A 23,899-nucleotide genomic window follows, 5' to 3' on the forward strand; every position below is an offset into this window, starting at 1 on the left:
TGAGGAAGTAATTCACTGTGGCACAACACAGATCTTGACCCACTTTACTGTTTAGTCACACATTTCAGAGGATCAAGCTTATCTATCTGAACATCTCTCTCTCTCTCTCCCTAACCCTAACCCTATCTCCCATCCTGCATGCACCAAAACAAACCCAGCCCACAAAACAGCTGCTGCCTCGCCTCACTGGCTGCCTGACCTGTTTTACAGTGTGTGATTAGGGTCAATGGCTCCACACTAACCCCATACATGACAGCAGTGCCCATTTGTATATCCCTCGGTTATTTTGTTGAACGGGGAGGGGATTTCTGCAAACCAGGGGTCTGTGTAACTATCCACAGTTCCCAGTGTAAGAGGAAGTGTACACTGTATCATCGGTGGAGGTCGAAAGGCTCAACTTGTGCTTGCATTATTGTTTGGTTTTGTTTCACTGTTGGTGTAGATGGTGAGCGACTGCCCTCTCAACAACACCAGCGTGGCCTACACAGGGAGCCGTCTCAGGCCCAACGGGAACAGCAGCATCCTCAGGGGCAGTCCTCCCACCTGCCCGGACCCGCTCCCCTCCCTGCCCACGCTCCCCGACCCACAGGCCACCAGCTTCTACCTCTGAGGAAGACCCCCCTTGCCCTCGCCCACTCCCACTCCCACCTCCACCCCAGCCCACCAGACGGCACACGGCGAAAGTTGGCAGGGAGACGAGAACTGAGAAACGAGAGAGGAGAGGAAAAGAAGAAGAAGAAGAAGAAGAAGAAGAAGAAGAAGAAGAAGAAGAAGAAGAAGAAAAAAAACGAAACTGTGGACGTGACTCTTGTTTTCTGTGTAACCTTATCCGTGTCATTTGTGGTTCTCAGTTCTTGTTAGGATGCCGTACCATTCGCAGTCCTCACAGCAGACGTCTGCTCTGTGGACACGGTGCCCTTCCAGGCCCCTTCTAAAAAATGCATCACCTCCTGATATTTGTTTTAATGTACTGTACTGTACCTGTACTGAATACAAGGAGGGCATGCTCAGCTCATTATGAACCCCTATTGTGAACCTGAACACTTTTCTGAATGAAAACAACACTTTTTGGAACTACATATAAAGATTGATAAGGATGATGTTCAATGGTGAACTAGCACAACTAGGAATTCCCAACAACAGCGTTTAACGCGTTTAAGGAGTGTGAGTGCGAGACTTACCTCGCCAGAGATTCCGCCAATACTTCAGTGAATTAATTAAAGAGGGAATGTGAATGGTTTGATAAAATTGAATTAATACACAACGTCCAGTGTCCACACAGAAGGTTTGATTTCCATAGCTTCTTTGAACTCAACAAATATACAAATGGAAAAATGTTCTGTGTTTGTCACGTTGTTCGTCATCTGCTAGACTAGAGGTAGATATAAATAGGTTGTGTTGTTGGGCAGGGAGGCCAACATGACGTTACTACAGCATTTATGTTTCCAGCTCATATTTAGCAAATGAGGTGCATCCAGTGGTCGACTGCCATTTTGGTTTGATAAACGTCAGATGAGGAGATCCTCGTGGTTGACCGTTATCAGATGCTGCAGTGATGAGGTTTACAGTGATGTCACTTATTCTTTAGCGTCATCAGACATTTGTTCTGCTGCTCAGTGGGAGCACTGAAACCTAACCGAAGCATTTTCTTTTGTCCGTTTGACATTTCAGTCCTGTAACGACAACAGTCTGTGGTACTGTGGTACAACATAATTCCCGATTAGAGAACAGGTTTCTCTTGGTAAGAGCTTCTAACAAATGCCTTCACTGTGACACAGCTCCAGGACTGATGGTTTTGTTGTGGGAAATGACGCTGAGAGCAAGAAGTCCATCATCAAGGACTCCAGTCTTGTTCAAATGGATTCAACCAAACCAAAATGAGAGAGAAGCTTTCATGATAAATTTCTGTAGTTTATCAATGGACGGTTCCATTGTTGAATGTGTTGTGTATAATGTACGAGAGTTTTAAAAGCTATTATTTCATTTACAAAAGGTGCTTAAAAGTGATTTTATTAAGATTGGTACTAAAGTGTAAGATGACTTATGACAATAATGTTACAACAAATGCATTTACAGACTTGCCTCTTTTGTTTGTGTCTTTTTTTGTAAACAGACATTTCTTATATTATATAGATTATTTAAACCAGTTGTAAGATCAAATATAGGCTACTGTATGACAAAAAAAAAGCAAGGTGACAATCAAACTTAAAGAACAAAAAAGCTGTTGTGTACATAATAAAATTTGTTTTTATTTTATTTTTGATGACAGTGTTGCACACACTACTTTAAATGCACCGCTCCTTCCAAGCTCTCTTCTCTAGCACCAAGGTAGGCTTGTAGAAAGCAGTTTGGACTCGATATTGTCTGTATATTTCTCCTATAGTGTGTTTTCTTTTCTTTTCACTGAAGCTAAAAGAACAAGGTGCCATAAAGGTACTGGTGAGACTCACTTTCCAGTCCGTAGTGTTCAGAAATACTGTTGTTGATTTTTTTTTTATCACGTAATTTGTCTAACACACTAAGAGTTATTGTAGTTGTTAAAAAAAAACAGTTGGATCAGTTTGTCTTTGGACTGCTTGTTGAAATGTACTCCTGGAAATAAAGAATTGGTGCAATCACAATGAATCGTCTCAAAATGCTGTGTGAACTATTTTGTTTTAGTAGACTTGTGACTGGCTCACTTGACCTTGTTCTCTTTGGAATTGTTCATTGATTGAATGATGAGCCACTATCAAGATTTGTGTCACCGCTGACTATAAAATACAGGCTGTTCCTTGGCTCTAACCACCGAAATAATGTTAGACCTAGAGTTATGATCCTTTATTTTCTGCTGTACTTTCAATATGCACTATTTGAAATTTAGTTGGACAAACCACCTGCTAAATGAATAAAATGTAATGTAGTTAGGTAGCAGATTTCATATGCCACTGTGTCTTTCAGCTGTACTGTATATGGTATATGTGACACACATTTAAGGGACATGTTTGTCCCTAGATTAAAGTGAGGCACATTGTACCATGGAGTGGCCTGGTCTCTCTGGGAAGGCTTTTAGCCCCCCTCCCATCGATTTCCTCCCCCATCCGGCCCATCTCCCCTTTTTGCACAAGCCAATGTGTGAACACTCGCCCAGCGGAGAGCAAACAAACATGTATTGATACCAGAGCCTCCCCGCTGGAAACTAAAATAACTATCTAAAAGGAGGGACACACTGTGATGAACACCAGAGCTGCAACCGTCTAGCTCGCTGTCGATGATGCTATGCGGCCATATTCTTTTTTCTTTTCTCTTGCAGGGCCCCCTTGGTCTCAGTCCAGCCAGTCTGGTCATGCAGAACATACTTTGTTTTAATGTATTTTGCGTAGTACAGTAAGGGATTTGGGAACTTTCATTAGCCACGGTCAATTAGTCTCGCTGGGGACAACACTTGTTATGAGAAGAAAACATTTACAAAGTCCTCCATTGATTTCATGAGTGTATCAGTCACAACATCCCTTTGCTCCAACACAAACATGCTTTTGTACTTAGAAAAGAGGATGATGCAAGTGGCCACCAAGGATAAACCCCCACTTTCCCTCTGCATCTTTAATGACCTCAAAATCATTTATGACAGTCTATCCTCTCATAGGGTCTCCTGTCAGTTCACAGTGCATGCTTTGGACGTGATCAATCAGTCACGTGCATGGCAGCGAGTAGGCCACAAGTCTGGGCCTAACAAACGCGGTGCAGTCTTACATAGAGGAGGGTTGATTCTGAAGACCTCACTGAGGTGCTAAGGATTATTGTCTGGTGGATAGCGGAGCTGGGATTGTGGTCATTGAGATGATGTGCTGCTATCCCCCCTAGCCCCTGGGTGAATCTGAAGTGCAGTACAGAGCTGGGAGGATGTCTTTACATTATAGATTCATATTAGACCTAGCTCACCCTCTCTTTCTTTTCTACCAGATGACATCCTATACCTCAATTAAGGCCCTTTCTGGTTCCATGTCAGCCAGCCAACACATGGGCTTCTCTCATAGTGCATACAAGGAAAGGTATTAAATATTCAATGGCTCTCTATAGCACCCAGGTCATTTCCCTAATGGCAAATATAGGTAGTGAAATGTACTTCAGCACACAGTGTGCTATCTTGAGCGGGGGTAGCCTGGTTTTTGAACAGTCTGGCAAGGCTATTCTACTAGACAACTGACAAAACTGAGCACAGATCAAGAAGCTAACAGAGGACTGAGCTAATCACAGTCAGCTTCTTTTCACCAGCAGAAGCCGCTGAAATCTTGTGCCAGTTTCCATGTGAAGTCTGTCAGACTCATATCTCAGTATTTTGTATTGTTGTTTTCAGTACAACAATGAGGGCTCCCTATCTAGGATACACAAGGGAGATGAGTAGTTTGACAGTTCAGCTAAAGGGTGTTGATTCTGTATTTGAGGGATGTGGGGTGCATGTTCTGCATTGTAATAGGGAGGCAATGTCCACAGCTGAAAGTTTACTTTGATACTCTTTTAAACACTTTGTCACAGACCGCTGCATGTGGACCTTGACTGTTCTCCCTGACTCTCGTTTGCCCTGTCCAGACGCATGAGTGCTTTATAGATCAGTGTTCCATGTTCTTTCCCTTTTCTATTTTTATTTATCTTGTGTGCACTTGACACACTGTGTTCCCAGAAAGACTATTGCGGCAGAAGAGATGGAGCTCTCCATCGACCCTCACTGCCACTCCCTTGTATCCCACCTCCCTCCCCTCACACACACACACACAGACACAGACACACACACACACACACAGACACACACACACACACACAGACACAGACAGTACCCCTCGGGCTGTCAATGCACATTACCGCCAGCTCACCGAACACTCCCCACCTTCTCTGCTCCTCATGGAAACATTGATTCATTTTTTAGTTAGGATTGCATTTGAAGACTCTCTCCCTTCTCAAGCACAGCCCTCAAACATCCACAGTTGAAACAGTGGGGGCCTGAGTGATGGAGGAAAGAGATTTTTAGGATGATTGGCTAGTATACTGCAATGAGAAAACATGAAAGCAAAATGTAGCAATGGAAGTATTGGACTGTAAGTCAAGACTTTGCAGGTTCGAATACTCATGTACGTTGCAAAAAAACTGTTTGCGAAATGAATGCTTAGTATGACATTACTACTGTATTATAGTTAGATGCAGCGCTGCTTTACAGTGCAATTGCTACCCCTGTACTTCAAAGCAACATCTGTACAGTAGTAGTATCTTAACCAATACGATGAGCTTCACTAACACAAAGATGAAACCTTGCAGTCTCTCACAGACACACAGAGACCTCTCACAGTTTGTTTGCCATCTCCCTTGAACTTCATGATGATAACATGAAATCCTTTGCCTCTGTCAAAGCAAACACACCACATACTGTACAGTACAGCACTCTGTTGTCCAGTCTTAAGTATGCGTACATGTGTGCTGTCCTAAAGCATTAAGGCAGAGGAAGGGCCTGTGGCTGTGGAGAAGGAATCTCTTGTGGAAGTCTCCTCCTCAGGCATGTGCCCCCTAAGTGGCCTTAACCTAGATCCTGGCTCCCCTGAGACAGAGAGGTCTGAAGCATGGTGGATCTCCCAGGCTGCCGTATCCAGGCTGCTGGATCCGGGCTACCGTATCCAGGCAGCCGTATCCAGGCAGCTTTGGAAAACACGAAGCCCAGAGGAGGGCCACAGGGGAACAACTAAGGTGATGTGTCAGTATTATGAGAGGCGGATAAGCAGAGGTGTCAAACTGTGAATTCTGATCCTGATGTGGTTGGTATTACTTTAAATCATACAATAAACATCACCAAGTATATATCAATTTGTTATCTGTATTTTCTTATTTGCAACTTCAGTCAGCATGCGAGTGATGCAAATTTAGCAAAGTGAAATACATCATTTGCATGAAATTGTCCGGAGATACCAAATACTGACAAAGAGTTTGTGGCAGGCAGGCGAGGCGAGGCAGAGGCATCTGCTGTGTGGAGAAGGTCAGAGAGGCTCCGACATGTTGAAAGCCTGCACTCAGTGACCAGTGAGCCCACGAGGAGCCAGGAGGTGGGCAACAAGGGAGAGGAGGCTGCCCACCAGTCAGCTAGTATCAGCTGAACTCCCAGGACTATGATCCCCTTGACCTTTCCCCTGAGAGTGTGCTGACATTCTACACACTGCCCTCTGGGGATTCCACAGGGCATAGAGATCAAGCACCTGACAACTGTAATCATGTTTCTGTAGCCGCATAGAGATGTGTAAACAAAGTTTGACCAAAACCAGAGTTACATCATGACAATACAGATCAATGGATCTTAACTATTTCAAAAAAGTGTGCCACATAAGGTCAAGTCAGTCCCCAGAAATAACATAGCTTCACACAGTTTATCTCTCGTCCATCCTCATTTTGGTCACTTCTCATTCTGCTCATTCGAATCAAACCAATCTGATTGGACGTGAGGCAGCGGGGTGGTCAGTCGCCATGGAGCTCCCACAGCCTTGTTAAGATGGCCATGCCACGAGGCAGGGACAGGATGCCATCCAAAAATGCCTCATCAGCTGATGGAATGTTATTCCTCCCAGCAGGGGAGCTGTCATCAAGCAGATAATCATTTAGCATGTCCAGACCGCGAAGGGGGCCAGCATGGGTCCACGCCAATAACTGCCCCAGCAACTGGGCTTGGCAACCAGGCTGCATCCAGACAGGCAGGGCTTAGAATAGACATGGTGCTGTGCTGGGTCGGAAGCAATTTTGGTTGTGGTTACTGTCCATGTCAGTATGGCTTCATGACAGTCTCTCTATCCCTCTCTCTCACTCCCCCCCTCTCTCTCTCTCTCTCTCTCCCCTTCTTCCCCCCTCCACCTCTCCCCCTCCCCCTCCCCCTCTCCCTCCCCCCCTCCCCTCCCCTCCCCTCCCCTCCCCTCCCCTCCCCTCCCCTCCCCTCCCCTCCCCTCCCCTCCCCTCCCCTCCCTCTGCCCCTCCCCCTCCCTCTCCCCTTCTCCTCTCCCTCTCTCTCTTCCTCTCCCTCTCTCTCTCTCCCTCTCTCTCTCTCTCTCTCTCTCTCTCTCTCTCTCTCTCTCTCTCTCTCCCATTCTCTCTCTTCTCTATATTTACAAAAGTGAACTCGAGGACTGACCCTGTAGATGTTGTTGGTGAGGCACGAGAGCTTGAGCAGGTTGACCTGTCGTCCTGGCCCAGGGTTGGCCCAGGCGTGGTGACAGTCTGTCAGATGTTCTCTCAGTCACAGCTCGGCTCCTCTCAGCAGGGGATCCAGCACTCTAAAGGACAGGTCCCTGTGGACCACCAAGGGTAGTGGATTGACCTTCCACTGTGGAAGGAACAAACTGGTGCACTGAAGGTGACTCACACAAAGTCCTTGACTTCCCTGGACCACAAGGGGCTTCATATCCTTACAGAAAGCATGAAAAACAGCTAACGTAAAAATCGGAATTCAGATATTAGATTTTAATTTCTGTGTTGTGTCTTATTTATGTTTTACAGGTGACAATCCTCCTGCCACTTTCTTTCTTGCAAAGCTTGAATGAGCACATTTCGCATCACGGTTTGACTTTTCACCTTCTCCAGCATTGTGTTGTGGGTGACACAAAGTGGCAGAAACCCATGAGCTTGTCCTCTGTGTCAATATGCCACAACACATCTGATCAGCTGCTCAGTGTCTCAGCAGGCATCAATTATAAATATGGAACCTGGATGAAGCAGAAACAGTTCCTGTACACCCCCCCAGCCAGGGCCAATCAGAACTCTCCATCTGTGTCTGACTTCACGAGTATCACATCCAGAAAGCTGCATGACATTTAAGGTGAATTCCGATGTCAGTACTCAAGTTCTGTATGAGTACGCTTACTTATCTGTGTGAGATGTGGAATGAGACCCAAGGAGCAGTATCTCTCAACGACACAGTGCTAAAACAATGACATGTCCTGATGTTGAGATGGTCTGGGAGCAGATGAGGTGGTTTGTGTCCTGTCCTGGCTCTGCCTGGTCAGACTCTGGGTGGGCTCATTGGTTTATTGTTTTGCCTCATAATGGAGGGACCTCGACTTCCCAAACAAGGGCCGCGGTAATGCTTTTTGATTGGCCAACTGCCTGAAGGAAACAAAAACAATGGGCTTCAGGGACTCATAATATTTTGATAGGGCACCTCGATGTCAACACTTCACTGATTCAAGTCTTTGGTTTGGTCCTGCGGCCATGGGAGGGCAGGGTTACAGGGGAGGACAAGAGAGGGGGAGAGAGCTGGATGGGAAGCGTTTTTTCCACAAGGTCATATTGACTGGAAGATAAGCTACACTCGATCAAGCAATGACCTGAAAGGCTCGACATCCCAAGAGATCCTCTCACACGCTGGGCTGAGACAAAACACTCTGCTGGCCATTGACAGTTTGTGCGTGTGTCCTACATTTCGGTGTGTTTTAAAGGTAGTTTAGTAACTCAATTCCTACTGTCATTCACTGTTATTCAGCGATTTACTCAGACTGGGCATAACGTACAGTACAAGACATCGCAAATGCCCTTACCCAGGTTATCTTCAAATAACACCTGGACCAGAGCAAGGACTGTGACCATAGAGGGAAGGTAATGAGGAGGAGGGTGGATCCTGGTGGTTTGATGGGATAGGAAGAGACAGCAGAGTGCCTCCAAGACTGGCACTGGGAGCCAATTATAGGTAAAATGTCGGCAGGTTGTCCAGCCCTCAGCTCATACTGCACCTACCCTCTCTTCACGACAAGAGTGCACACACATTACACATTGCAGCACAGGAGCAAACAGTTATACATTGTCACAGCATACACACACGGATACATGCACTATTTACTAACAGAGAGAATTATACCGTCAAACATTGGTAAACACGCCCACACACACACACACACACACACACTCACTCCTACAATACAGGTAGAGGTAGTCTTCTCCCTTCTCCGTTCCCTGGAGGTGTTTACCTATCGACCGTGCTACTGTCTGGGGATAGGCTTCCTGTGGCCCCCACTCACTCAACTGACTAATGTGTGCAGTCACTTTGGTAGGATGCCCCCGAGCACCCGCTGTCCACCCGCCCCCCCTCCCCCCTCCCCCTTCCAGAGGGCGAGGTGCTGCCCCCTCCTAGTGCTGTGTGGTGAGGATCAGCCGAAGTCCACATGACTTACTCCTTAAGGCAAGATCAAGGGTTTTCAGTGGAACTGCATCCTGTCACGACTTCAACACCAACGTCCAAATATCTCATGACATATTATTTTATAGAAACATTTCAATATGAATCAACCCTCACTCGTACGAGCCTCAATCTCCTGGCCTCATGCACTCACACATGAAAAAGGGCACTGCAAATTGACTGTTTACTCCAAAGAAACCAACGTATGGTTTCCCTACGTTTTTTAACAGACTTGAAGATCTATTTTCACTCAAGCAGTTTTTTCTATCTCTGTCCACTCGGTTTGCACTCTCTGCCCCTCTTTCTCCCTTCTTTCCTCTGCACTTCTACTCCCTTACCTCCTCTTCCGCCAACAAACCCCCCCTCTCCTCCCTTCCTCTCCAGAAAACACAGATGGGCCACTGAGTCAGACTGGGCCCTCATCTCCCATCAGCCATGATGCAGTCAGCTCCTCCAGTGAACGCTAATGTAAATATTTGTGTATGAATCACCCCATCACCGCACTGACCTTTCTTTCAATTTACTTCTGGCTGTTTTCAAGCCCTCCTCCTCTCCATCTCCCAAGCCCCCGTTCTGTGTCTTCCTGGCACGGATTCATCAGGTTCACTGGTCATCTGGGTTGGCCAAGTAAAGCAAACTTCAGACTTTCAAATCAAAACCTCTCTGAGTGGGAACAAATGCTTCTGAGGCCTTGGCCTTTCTGTTATGAGTCTGTCATGACTCAGGAATCTTGTCAGTATTGTATATTGTCATTTTTCAAACTATTGAAAGGACTAGTTGCAATTCATGAATAGTTTAACTGCTTCCCTGATGAGGACAAACATGGAAAACTTCAGGATTATGGAACAATACACACGTGGACATTTATGAATTAAGGATGGTATCAAAGCCTGACATCAGGTTAAGAAGTGACACTGAAAACTCTAACACCTCCCCAGATGAAAGACTGTCACAAGATTCTGAGTGTGTGCTTAGCAAATTCAAGGCAAGTGTTGGGAGGGCCTGCCAAGACCCTCTGAAAGAGTGCCTTTGTGTGCTTCTAATCCACTTATTACCATCAACTCTCATATTAATACACGTTTGCACGAACAACTCTGAGGAACCCCTGTGTTTACTTTAGAGTACATTGCTTTCGCAGGTTTGGTCAAATCCTCTTAGGAAATGCAATACTCAGTCACAACTGTATTCAGTGACGTTCTTGGCCAAATTTTACAATATTCGCATGCTCTTTCCAAGGTCTTTGAAAAACCCCTCAGACATTAAAAAGTACCCGGACAGCCATATTTTTTTACCCTCAGAAACCCCTCCTGAAACTCAAAATAAATATGAAAAGAGACAAACAAACACAGAATGCGTAACAAATACAATTATTAGGAGAAAATGTTTTAACTGTGAGGGGTGACATGATTTAAGAGAGAACCACCAATGAAAAAGTTAGACCACCTGAGACACTATTCTTACGACCCCAATCTTTGAACTCCGCTCTCCTCACCATACCAGGGTGTCCACGGTAAATGAGTCATAGACAATCTGCTCTTGTTTTGCATCCTCCTCTTCCCTCCACTATTTCTCTCTTCTCAGTTTTTGAAAAGCTCAACCTCTCTCTCTCTCTCTTTTCTCTGTCTCACTGTGTGAGCTGCCACATTTGGTCAGCATGCCAGTGTTAACATGCAATCTCACAATCCAGATTCCTTTCGCTTATAGGAGCACTAGGCTTTGCGGATACAAGTGTCTGTATCTTAGCTGGACAGTCTGGACAGTTTGGACAACAAGGCCTCTGGTGTGAAGTCACCATCTTCACACTTTCCATAGCACATTCCCTTACACTTTGATAACCCCACATGCTCTATACAAAGATTCATGACCCCAGATGTGGTGAGAGAATAATGCTTTAGGATGACTTGCTCTGTTTGATTATGATATCCATGACTCTATGAGTTACAATTATCACATTCAGTTGTTTAAATGTGGTTGTCAAAATGTTCAGCCCAAACACTGCAAACTGCATCACAACATTATCAGTATTATCCTTCAAACTGTAAGATTGGTCTATAAATTGGCCACAAATAAATATGAAAAAATATGAAAAATAAATATGAAATATGTTCTTTCTTGGTGCAAGGGAAACAGGAATAAACCGTAAAAAAGGATCCATCTCACCAATCCAGTGCTACTTGGAGGGAGTGCAACCTGTTCCATTGGAGACAGTGGGAACTTTTTTATTTATGAACTGTTTACCCCCTCTGCTGGTCAGAAGCGTAATTACAGGTTCTAAGCATCTCGGGTCACAAGCCTATCAGATGCTTAAATGATGGATTACCTCACTTCAATCTCAACACACTATAGATGTTTAGGTGGCCAACGGTCCTCACAAAGATTAAACTCATATATCCTTTGAAATCTGATGTTTATGTTTAAACCCACAAATCTCCCTTCTCTAAATCCAATGACTGCTTCTGAGTGAGGCTTTCATTGGATTTCTTGTCAACGCTTTCAACTTGTTTCCACTTAATGCATCGTCTCAATAGTATTTTACCTATGTCAGTAATAGAAGCCCTAAAAACATGATTGCCCCCTTAACTACATTTCAATTATGTCAAACAACTTTTTAAGTCAAACAGGTTTTCATACAGTACCCAGCATAAGATGTTGTACCATGGTTGTCTTGGTCCTGTGGTCCTTTGGGCTTAGCTGGAAAAGGTGACGTGGGCCGCACCCCCCCCCCCCTCCCCCACCCCCCCTCCCCCACCCCCCCCCCCCTCCCCCCACCCCCCCCCCCCAACCCCCACCACTCAGAGAGAAGCATAGATCGTGTCATCCCACAGTAATCCACAGGGATTACAAACTCATCAGGGGATTCTTTGGTTGAAAAAACAATAGTTTGATGTTCCTGACTGATGGATGTGTACATTCAGCTGCTAGAGAGTTGGGACGGCACTCTAATCCCCCCCCCCCCCCCCCACCACCACCACCCTACCCCTCCTTTCTCTGACTAGGAGTGATCTAACGTGCATTTACACCCCCACCCCAATATCAACATGCTGGATGAACACACTGGGATCTGATGCCAACCGAAGCATACTCTCCTACGGTGTCACTGTGTGAGAGTGGTCCAAAGGCTGCAGCAGCACTTACTGGATACAGAATGGGCAAACTGCAAAGGTAAGCTATCCAGTTTCACACTGTGGAACGTAATAGCACTTTCTGATTTAGCCACATGACAATAGAAGTGTTTTGTTTTTTTGTTACATCCACCGTGATGCCTTGGTTAGTAAATATTTGTTATATGTTGGATCCTGCAAGGATATGCCGTGTTTATGGCTAACAAGATCAATTACAAATAAGGACAGAAGAGTCCATCCAACCCAGAGTTAATTTGACTTGGTATTCATGCACTTACAGGCTGTTTAACTATTATTTTTTTAGTGTATTTGTACACAGTAACAGACAAATAAAATGAGTTATTGTTAATTTAATTGATATTTGTTCAGACATTGACTGGCCCATTTAACTTTCCATCAGAATCTACTGTAGCCAATAGGAGAGATAATGCAAAACTCTCAAAGCCCACAGGAATAATGTAGGAGGTCAGGTCTACTGTAGATGGAAGTAAGGGCCAAGATGAAACTCAAACCCTGCCTGACTCTGGACAGGCCAGCAGAACAGACACCTAATATCCTGGAGAAAAGGCAACTCATGTATCAGAATTCTTTTCACATTCGCATTGAATTAATTTTGCAAATGCGAAATACTGTGCATGTTAAAAGTACCCAGGACATAAAGGAACAGAACCGGTGTTTTTCATAGGTTTATGTCTTTTGAAAGTAAAGTTTTCACTTTGGACCACAAAGAAACACTAGCTTATAATTTGATGAATGAAGGTAAATGGATGGAAGTGGAAGGCTTGAGAATCTAGGTTAGGGATTTGCATGGCATTACTTAAATCTTTGTGGATCAACAGGTTACTACATAAGTCCAATTGAAATCCCATTGTCATATAACATGAAGATATGACATCTGCATCAGGTCCATCCAGGCTAGTGTATTTTAGGTGTGTGAAAGTATTAGTAAGGTTCATTCCGACTCTTCGAAATAATACGATTAGAATCAAGTGTGTACTGATTCACTGCTTTTTCTTCATCAACCCTTAAAATGATGTCAAATACTCCATGACTTCATCCCTGACACGTACATGCATCATTTGCAAAGTCAAAGCAGAAAGAAAGTGTATACTTATTCCTAAATGTTGCCTCAGTTTACACACAGGCAATCTCTTACAGACTCCTCTCCTTGCCCCCTCACCCTACCGCGAGGAACATTGCGTGAATTATTGACAATCCTGCCCCCCTCCCTCGCCTCTCTCTGTTTTTCATCTCTCCTTTCCCTCTCTCTCTCTTTATATACAGTAGCGTTTCTGCTGTCAACAGCACCAGCGGTGAACAATAAGTCTGTATCCTCTGAGCCCGGTCCTCCCTGCACACTTTCCACCTGTGCTTGACCCACTGCTGCTGTTGGCTGGATGGGAATAGAATAGATATTGTTGCTCTTCTCACAAAGGTAAGCCCTCATCAAAACCTCATCAAAAGTAAAAAATTAGGTTGTGCTGTGCTGTGTTGTGTGGTTATTTATGTTATAGTGCTTTTTTCCATTAGTGTCTGACAATTAAGCACGACAAACTATTATGAGCTTTATATCATGCATGACAGAATTATCTACGTGTAGAAGTGTTTAGAGTTACATTTTGTGCATATTTAATTCTGCTTGTCCTACTCCAGTTATCAGTGATACATTGTAATTTTTCATATGTTTTTTTTCCAGACAATCCCAGGAGCTAACATGCAGTACTTTTTCCTTCTTCTTCTGTTGATGGAGGTGTATGCCAAGTCCAACAGCAGCCCATGTGAGACAGGTTGTGAATGTCGTGGGGAAGTCAAGATGACGATCTGTGTCCGAGCCTTCTTCACCCAACTGCCTACCAGTATCCCCCCTTCAACGGAGCTCTTGGACCTGTCTGAAAACCAGCTGACCATCATCCCGGAAAAGTCCCTTCAAATGGTCCGCAAACTTCGGGTGCTGCTCCTCCATGACAACAACATCAGCGCCGTTGCTGACGGTGCCTTTTCCCAGCTGGAGTTCCTCCAGAAGCTGGACCTGAGCAGGAACAGGATCTGCTCCCTCGGCGAGAGCTTCTCCCTGGGCTTAGGGGCTCTGAGGGAGCTGCTGCTCTCAGACAACCAGCTGAGGAGCTTGGACAGCAAGACCTTCATGCACCTGGACGGCCTGCAGAGGCTCAATCTGACGGACAATGCCATCCATTCCATCCAGATGAGATCTTTTGGCGCCATGAGCACCTTACGCCAGCTCCATCTGGAGGGAAACAAGATCAGCTCCCTCAACAACGGGATCTTCTCCATGCTCCGTTCCTTGGAGGTGCTCAACCTGCAGGGTAACCGCATCAGCCGGACAGAAGAAGGGGTCTTCACGCCCCTCACCAACATAGCACTGCTAAATCTAGCCCATAATCACCTGAGCACTGTCTATTTTAAAACGTTCCTGAGCATCCACAGCTACAGCACCCATATCCTTCTTCTATCCTTCTTTTTTACCCTCAGAAACCCCTCCTGAAACTCAAAATAAATATGAAAAGAGACAAACAAACACAGAATGCGTAACAAATACAATTATTAGGAGAAAATGTTTTAACTGTGAGGGGTGACATGATTTAAGAGAGAACCACCAATGAAAAAGTTAGACCACCTGAGACACTATTCTTACGACCCCAATCTTTGAACTCCGCTCTCCTCACCATACCAGGGTGTCCACGGTAAATGAGTCATAGACAATCTGCTCTTGTTTTGCATCCTCCTCTTCCCTCCACTATTTCTCTCTTCTCAGTTTTTGAAAAGCTCAACCTCTCTCTCTCTCTCTTTTCTCTGTCTCACTGTGTGAGCTGCCACATTTGGTCAGCATGCCAGTGTTAACATGCAATCTCACAATCCAGATTCCTTTCGCTTATAGGAGCACTAGGCTTTGCGGATACAAGTGTCTGTATCTTAGCTGGACAGTCTGGACAGTTTGGACAACAAGGCCTCTGGTGTGAAGTCACCATCTTCACACTTTCCATAGCACATTCCCTTACACTTTGATAACCCCACATGCTCTATACAAAGATTCATGACCCCAGATGTGGTGAGAGAATAATGCTTTAGGATGACTTGCTCTGTTTGATTATGATATCCATGACTCTATGAGTTACAATTATCACATTCAGTTGTTTAAATGTGGTTGTCAAAATGTTCAGCCCAAACACTGCAAACTGCATCACAACATTATCAGTATTATCCTTCAAACTGTAAGATTGGTCTATAAATTGGCCACAAATAAATATGAAAAAATATGAAAAATAAATATGAAATATGTTCTTTCTTGGTGCAAGGGAAACAGGAATAAACCGTAAAAAAGGATCCATCTCACCAATCCAGTGCTACTTGGAGGGAGTGCAACCTGTTCCATTGGAGACAGTGGGAACCTTTTTATTTATGAACTGTTTACCCCCTCTGCTGGTCAGAAGCGTAATTACAGGTTCTAAGCATCTCGGGTCACAAGCCTATCAGATGCTTAAATGATGGATTACCTCACTTCAATCTCAACACACTATAGATGTTTAGGTGGCCAACGGTCCTCACAAAGATTAAACTCATATATCCTTTGAAATCTGATGTTTATGTTTAAACCCACAAATCTCCCTTCTCTAAATCCAATGACTGCTTCTGAGTGAGGCTTTCATTGGATTTCTTGTCAACGCTTTCAACTTGTTTCCACTTAATGCATCGTCTCAATAGTATTTTACCTATGTCAGTAATAGAAGGCCTAAAAACATGATTGCCCCCTTAACTACATTTCAATTATGTCAAACAACTTTTTAAGTCAAACAGGTTTTCATACAGTACCCAGCATAAGATGTTGTACCATGGTTGTCTTGGTCCTGTGGTCCTTTGGGCTTAGCTGGAACAGGTGACGTGGGCCGCCCCCCCCCCCCCCTCCCCCACCCCCCCCCCCAACCCCCACCACTCAGAGAGAAACATAGATTGTGTCATCCCACAGTAATCCACAGGGATTACAAACTCATCAGGGGATTCTTTGGTTGAAAAAACAATAGTTTGATGTTCCTGACTGATGGATGTGTACATTCAGCTGCTAGAGAGTTGGGACGGCACTCTAATCCCCCCCCCCCCCCACCACCACCACCCTACCCCTCCTTTCTCTGACTAGGAGTGATCTAACGTGCATTTACACCCCCACCCCAATATCAACATGCTGGATGAACACACTGGGATCTGATGCCAACCGAAGCATACTCTCCTACGGTGTCACTGTGTGAGAGTGGTCCAAAGGCTGCAGCAGCACTTACTGGATACAGAATGGGCAAACTGCAAAGGTAAGCTATCCAGTTTCACACTGTGGAACGTAATAGCACTTTCTGATTTAGCCACATGACAATAGAAGTGTTTTGTTTTTTTGTTACATCCACCGTGATGCCTTGGTTAGTAAATATTTGTTATATGTTGGATCCTGCAAGGATATGCCGTGTTTATGGCTAACAAGATCAATTACAAATAAGGACAGAAGAGTCCATCCAACCCAGAGTTAATTTGACTTGGTATTCATGCACTTACAGGCTGTTTAACTATTATTTTTTTAGTGTATTTGTACACAGTAACAGACAAATAAAATGAGTTATTGTTAATTTAATTGATATTTGTTCAGACATTGACTGGCCCATTTAACTTTCCATCAGAATCTACTGTAGCCAATAGGAGAGATAATGCAAAACTCTCAAAGCCCACAGGAATAATGTAGGAGGTCAGGTCTACTGTAGATGGAAGTAAGGGCCAAGATGAAACTCAAACCCTGCCTGACTCTGGACAGGCCAGCAGAACAGACACCTAATATCCTGGAGAAAAGGCAACTCATGTATCAGAATTCTTTTCACATTCGCATTGAATTAATTTTGCAAATGCGAAATACTGTGCATGTTAAAAGTACCCAGGACATAAAGGAACAGAACCGGTGTTTTTCATAGGTTTATGTCTTTTGAAAGTAAAGTTTTCACTTTGGACCACAAAGAAACACTAGCTTATAATTTGATGAATGAAGGTAAATGGATGGAAGTGGAAGGCTTGAGAATCTAGGTTAGGGATTTGCATGGCATTACTTAAATCTTTGTGGATCAACAGGTTACTACATAAGTCCAATTGAAATCCCATTGTCATATAACATGAAGATATGACATCTGCATCAGGTCCATCCAGGCTAGTGTATTTTAGGTGTGTGAAAGTATTAGTAAGGTTCATTCCGACTCTTCGAAATAATACGATTAGAATCAAGTGTGTACTGATTCACTGCTTTTTCTTCATCAACCCTTAAAATGATGTCAAATACTCCATGACTTCATCCCTGACACGTACATGCATCATTTGCAAAGTCAAAGCAGAAAGAAAGTGTATACTTATTCCTAAATGTTGCCTCAGTTTACACACAGGCAATCTCTTACAGACTCCTCTCCTTGCCCCCTCACCCTACCGCGAGGAACATTGCGTGAATTATTGACAATCCTGCCCCCCTCCCTCGCCTCTCTCTGTTTTTCATCTCTCCTTTCCCTCTCTCTCTCTTTATATACAGTAGCGTTTCTGCTGTCAACAGCACCAGCGGTGAACAATAAGTCTGTATCCTCTGAGCCCGGTCCTCCCTGCACACTTTCCACCTGTGCTTGACCCACTGCTGCTGTTGGCTGGATGGGAATAGAATAGATCTTGTTGCTCTTCTCACAAAGGTAAGCCCTCATCAAAACCTCATCAAAAGTAAAAAATTAGGTTGTGCTGTGCTGTGTTGTGTGGTTATTTATGTTATAGTGCTTTTTTCCATTAGTGTCTGACAATTAAGCACGACAAACTATTATGAGCTTTATATCATGCATGACAGAATTATCTACGTGTAGAAGTGTTTAGAGTTACATTTTGTGCATATTTAATTCTGCTTGTCCTACTCCAGTTATCAGTGATACATTGTAATTTTTCATATGTTTTTTTTCCAGACAATCCCAGGAGCTAACATGCAGTACTTTTTCCTTCTTCTTCTGTTGATGGAGGTGTATGCCAAGTCCAACAGCAGCCCATGTGAGACAGGTTGTGAATGTCGTGGGGAAGTCAAGATGACGATCTGTGTCCGAGCCTTCTTCACCCAACTGCCTACCAGTATCCCCCCTTCAACGGAGCTCTTGGACCTGTCTGAAAACCAGCTGACCATCATCCCGGAAAAGTCCCTTCAAATGGTCCGCAAACTTCGGGTGCTGCTCCTCCATGACAACAACATCAGCGCCGTTGCTGACGGTGCCTTTTCCCAGCTGGAGTTCCTCCAGAAGCTGGACCTGAGCAGGAACAGGATCTGCTCCCTCGGCGAGAGCTTCTCCCTGGGCTTAGGGGCTCTGAGGGAGCTGCTGCTCTCAGACAACCAGCTGAGGAGCTTGGACAGCAAGACCTTCATGCACCTGGACGGCCTGCAGAGGCTCAATCTGACGGACAATGCCATCCATTCCATCCAGATGAGATCTTTTGGCGCCATGAGCACCTTACGCCAGCTCCATCTGGAGGGAAACAAGATCAGCTCCCTCAACAACGGGATCTTCTCCATGCTCCGTTCCTTGGAGGTGCTCAACCTGCAGGGTAACCGCATCAGCCGGACAGAAGAAGGGGTCTTCACGCCCCTCACCAACATAGCACTGCTAAATCTAGCCCATAATCACCTGAGCACTGTCTATTTTAAAACGTTCCTGAGCATCCACAGCTACAGCACCCATATCCTTCTTCTATCCTTCTTTTTTACCCTCAGAAACCCCTCCTGAAACTCAAAATAAATATGAAAAGAGACAAACAAACACAGAATGCGTAACAAATACAATTATTAGGAGAAAATGTTTTAACTGTGAGGGGTGACATGATTTAAGAGAGAACCACCAATGAAAAAGTTAGACCACCTGAGACACTATTCTTACGACCCCAATCTTTGAACTCCGCTCTCCTCACCATACCAGGGTGTCCACGGTAAATGAGTCATAGACAATCTGCTCTTGTTTTGCATCCTCCTCTTCCCTCCACTATTTCTCTCTTCTCAGTTTTTGAAAAGCTCAACCTCTCTCTCTCTCTCTTTTCTCTGTCTCACTGTGTGAGCTGCCACATTTGGTCAGCATGCCAGTGTTAACATGCAATCTCACAATCCAGATTCCTTTCGCTTATAGGAGCACTAGGCTTTGCGGATACAAGTGTCTGTATCTTAGCTGGACAGTCTGGACAGTTTGGACAACAAGGCCTCTGGTGTGAAGTCACCATCTTCACACTTTCCATAGCACATTCCCTTACACTTTGATAACCCCACATGCTCTATACAAAGATTCATGACCCCAGATGTGGTGAGAGAATAATGCTTTAGGATGACTTGCTCTGTTTGATTATGATATCCATGACTCTATGAGTTACAATTATCACATTCAGTTGTTTAAATGTGGTTGTCAAAATGTTCAGCCCAAACACTGCAAACTGCATCACAACATTATCAGTATTATCCTTCAAACTGTAAGATTGGTCTATAAATTGGCCACAAATAAATATGAAAAAATATGAAAAATAAATATGAAATATGTTCTTTCTTGGTGCAAGGGAAACAGGAATAAACCGTAAAAAAGGATCCATCTCACCAATCCAGTGCTACTTGGAGGGAGTGCAACCTGTTCCATTGGAGACAGTGGGAACTTTTTTATTTATGAACTGTTTACCCCCTCTGCTGGTCAGAAGCGTAATTACAGGTTCTAAGCATCTCGGGTCACAAGCCTATCAGATGCTTAAATGATGGATTACCTCACTTCAATCTCAACACACTATAGATGTTTAGGTGGCCAACGGTCCTCACAAAGATTAAACTCATATATCCTTTGAAATCTGATGTTTATGTTTAAACCCACAAATCTCCCTTCTCTAAATCCAATGACTGCTTCTGAGTGAGGCTTTCATTGGATTTCTTGTCAACGCTTTCAACTTGTTTCCACTTAATGCATCGTCTCAATAGTATTTTACCTATGTCAGTAATAGAAGGCCTAAAAACATGATTGCCCCCTTAACTACATTTCAATTATGTCAAACAACTTTTTAAGTCAAACAGGTTTTCATACAGTACCCAGCATAAGATGTTGTACCATGGTTGTCTTGGTCCTGTGGTCCTTTGGGCTTAGCTGGAAAAGGTGACGTGGGCCGCACCCCCCCCCCCTCCCCCACCCCCCCCCCCCTCCCCCCACCCCCCCCCCCAACCCCCACCACTCAGAGAGAAGCATAGATCGTGTCATCCCACAGTAATCCACAGGGATTACAAACTCATCAGGGGATTCTTTGGTTGAAAAAACAATAGTTTGATGTTCCTGACTGATGGATGTGTACATTCAGCTGCTAGAGAGTTGGGACGGCACTCTAATCCCCCCCCCCCCCCCCACCACCACCACCCTACCCCTCCTTTCTCTGACTAGGAGTGATCTAACGTGCATTTACACCCCCACCCCAATATCAACATGCTGGATGAACACACTGGGATCTGATGCCAACCGAAGCATACTCTCCTACGGTGTCACTGTGTGAGAGTGGTCCAAAGGCTGCAGCAGCACTTACTGGATACAGAATGGGCAAACTGCAAAGGTAAGCTATCCAGTTTCACACTGTGGAACGTAATAGCACTTTCTGATTTAGCCACATGACAATAGAAGTGTTTTGTTTTTTTGTTACATCCACCGTGATGCCTTGGTTAGTAAATATTTGTTATATGTTGGATCCTGCAAGGATATGCCGTGTTTATGGCTAACAAGATCAATTACAAATAAGGACAGAAGAGTCCATCCAACCCAGAGTTAATTTGACTTGGTATTCATGCACTTACAGGCTGTTTAACTATTATTTTTTTAGTGTATTTGTACACAGTAACAGACAAATAAAATGAGTTATTGTTAATTTAATTGATATTTGTTCAGACATTGACTGGCCCATTTAACTTTCCATCAGAATCTACTGTAGCCAATAGGAGAGATAATGCAAAACTCTCAAAGCCCACAGGAATAATGTAGGAGGTCAGGTCTACTGTAGATGGAAGTAAGGGCCAAGATGAAACTCAAACCCTGCCTGACTCTGGACAGGCCAGCAGAACAGACACCTAATATCCTGGAGAAAAGGCAACTCATGTATCAGAATTCTTTTCACATTCGCATTGAATTAATTTTGCAAATGCGAAATACTGTGCATGTTAAAAGTACCCAGGACATAAAGGAACAGAACCGGTGTTTTTCATAGGTTTATGTCTTTTGAAAGTAAAGTTTTCACTTTGGACCACAAAGAAACACTAGCTTATAATTTGATGAATGAAGGTAAATGGATGGAAGTGGAAGGCTTGAGAATCTAGGTTAGGGATTTGCATGGCATTACTTAAATCTTTGTGGATCAACAGGTTACTACATAAGTCCAATTGAAATCCCATTGTCATATAACATGAAGATATGACATCTGCATCAGGTCCATCCAGGCTAGTGTATTTTAGGTGTGTGAAAGTATTAGTAAGGTTCATTCCGACTCTTCGAAATAATACGATTAGAATCAAGTGTGTACTGATTCACTGCTTTTTCTTCATCAACCCTTAAAATGATGTCAAATACTCCATGACTTCATCCCTGACACGTACATGCATCATTTGCAAAGTCAAAGCAGAAAGAAAGTGTATACTTATTCCTAAATGTTGCCTCAGTTTACACACAGGCAATCTCTTACAGACTCCTCTCCTTGCCCCCTCACCCTACCGCGAGGAACATTGCGTGAATTATTGACAATCCTGCCCCCCTCCCTCGCCTCTCTCTGTTTTTCATCTCTCCTTTCCCTCTCTCTCTCTTTATATACAGTAGCGTTTCTGCTGTCAACAGCACCAGCGGTGAACAATAAGTCTGTATCCTCTGAGCCCGGTCCTCCCTGCACACTTTCCACCTGTGCTTGACCCACTGCTGCTGTTGGCTGGATGGGAATAGAATAGATATTGTTGCTCTTCTCACAAAGGTAAGCCCTCATCAAAACCTCATCAAAAGTAAAAAATTAGGTTGTGCTGTGCTGTGTTGTGTGGTTATTTATGTTATAGTGCTTTTTTCCATTAGTGTCTGACAATTAAGCACGACAAACTATTATGAGCTTTATATCATGCATGACAGAATTATCTACGTGTAGAAGTGTTTAGAGTTACATTTTGTGCATATTTAATTCTGCTTGTCCTACTCCAGTTATCAGTGATACATTGTAATTTTTCATATGTTTTTTTTCCAGACAATCCCAGGAGCTAACATGCAGTACTTTTTCCTTCTTCTTCTGTTGATGGAGGTGTATGCCAAGTCCAACAGCAGCCCATGTGAGACAGGTTGTGAATGTCGTGGGGAAGTCAAGATGACGATCTGTGTCCGAGCCTTCTTCACCCAACTGCCTACCAGTATCCCCCCTTCAACGGAGCTCTTGTACCTGTCTGAAAACCAGCTGACCATCATCCCGGAAAAGTCCCTTCAAATGGTCCGCAAACTTCGGGTGCTGCTCCTCCATGACAACAACATCAGCGCCGTTGCTGACGGTGCCTTTTCCCAGCTGGAGTTCCTCCAGAAGCTGGACCTGAGCAGGAACAGGATCTGCTCCCTCGGCGAGAGCTTCTCCCTGGGCTTAGGGGCTCTGAGGGAGCTGCTGCTCTCAGACAACCAGCTGAGGAGCTTGGACAGCAAGACCTTCATGCACCTGGACGGCCTGCAGAGGCTCAATCTGACGGACAATGCCATCCATTCCATCCAGATGAGATCTTTTGGCGCCATGAGCACCTTACGCCAGCTCCATCTGGAGGGAAACAAGATCAGCTCCCTCAACAACGGGATCTTCTCCATGCTCCGTTCCTTGGAGGTGCTCAACCTGCAGGGTAACCGCATCAGCCGGACAGAAGAAGGGGTCTTCACGCCCCTCACCAACATAGCACTGCTAAATCTAGCCCATAATCACCTGAGCACTGTCTATTTTAAAACGTTCCTGAGCATCCACAGCTACAGCACCCATATCCTTCTGGATGGGAACCCTTGGAACTGTGACTGTGACCTGCAGAGGGAGTTTAGAAAGCTGAAAAGTGTCCAGAGGCTCTTCCTGGACGACTACCACAACCTGAGCTGCAGCGCTCCTCCTGAACTGGAAAACTACCATCTGATGGATGTGGACACTGAGCTGTGTATAGCTGAGACAGTCACAGTGCTAATCATTACCGTCACCGTGGTGACAACGGTGCTGGCTGCCATGGTGATGGCAGAGAGGAAGAGAAAGAAAAAGAAAAATAGTAAACACTGGACACAGCAGGGAGACATGTCAGATGAGTCTGAGAATTAACCATTTATCAAACAAAATGTATATCCTAGAAGAATTATATAGAATATGTAACGTAATTTATTTTTGATCAGATCATATTTTTGTTCTTACTCTATCTCTATTCAGTTGGCTATGTATAATTGTGAAAACTGTTTTAATGAGCCTAATTATGTACTCTGTAATTCGCAACACACTGGTTGTGGTGTTGAATATTTTATAAATAATTTAGAAAATAATAAAATTATACTGGGCAGTGGTGGCTTTTTAAATTTCG

The 23,899-nt window shown here is 44.3% G+C and overlaps 3 protein-coding genes across 3 annotated transcripts; all 3 read left to right on the top strand.

The window, feature by feature from the left end:
* Positions 1-14,008: 14,008 nt before the first annotated feature.
* On the top strand, positions 14,009-14,797 carry LOC146260876 (uncharacterized). The gene has a single exon (XM_084668583.1). The coding sequence runs from the start codon at positions 14,009-14,011 to the stop codon at positions 14,795-14,797; it is 789 nt and encodes a 262-aa protein (XP_084524709.1).
* A 3,428-nt stretch (positions 14,798-18,225) lies between these two features.
* Positions 18,226-19,073, top strand: LOC146260877 (uncharacterized). Its single transcript, XM_084668584.1, has one exon. It carries the CDS (start codon positions 18,252-18,254, stop codon positions 19,071-19,073), a length of 822 nt encoding a protein of 273 aa, XP_084524710.1. The 5' UTR covers positions 18,226-18,251.
* Positions 19,074-22,581: 3,508 nt separating this feature from the next.
* On the top strand, positions 22,582-23,646 carry LOC146260878 (uncharacterized). Its single transcript, XM_084668604.1, has one exon. It carries the CDS (start codon positions 22,582-22,584, stop codon positions 23,644-23,646), a length of 1,065 nt encoding a protein of 354 aa, XP_084524730.1.
* Positions 23,647-23,899: the final 253 nt, after the last annotated feature.

The sequence above is a fragment of the Hypomesus nipponensis genome, chromosome 12, assembly GCF_054491055.1.
Source record: "Hypomesus nipponensis isolate SF chromosome 12, ASM5449105v1, whole genome shotgun sequence".
NCBI classification, from domain to species: Eukaryota; Metazoa; Chordata; class Actinopteri; order Osmeriformes; family Osmeridae; genus Hypomesus; species Hypomesus nipponensis.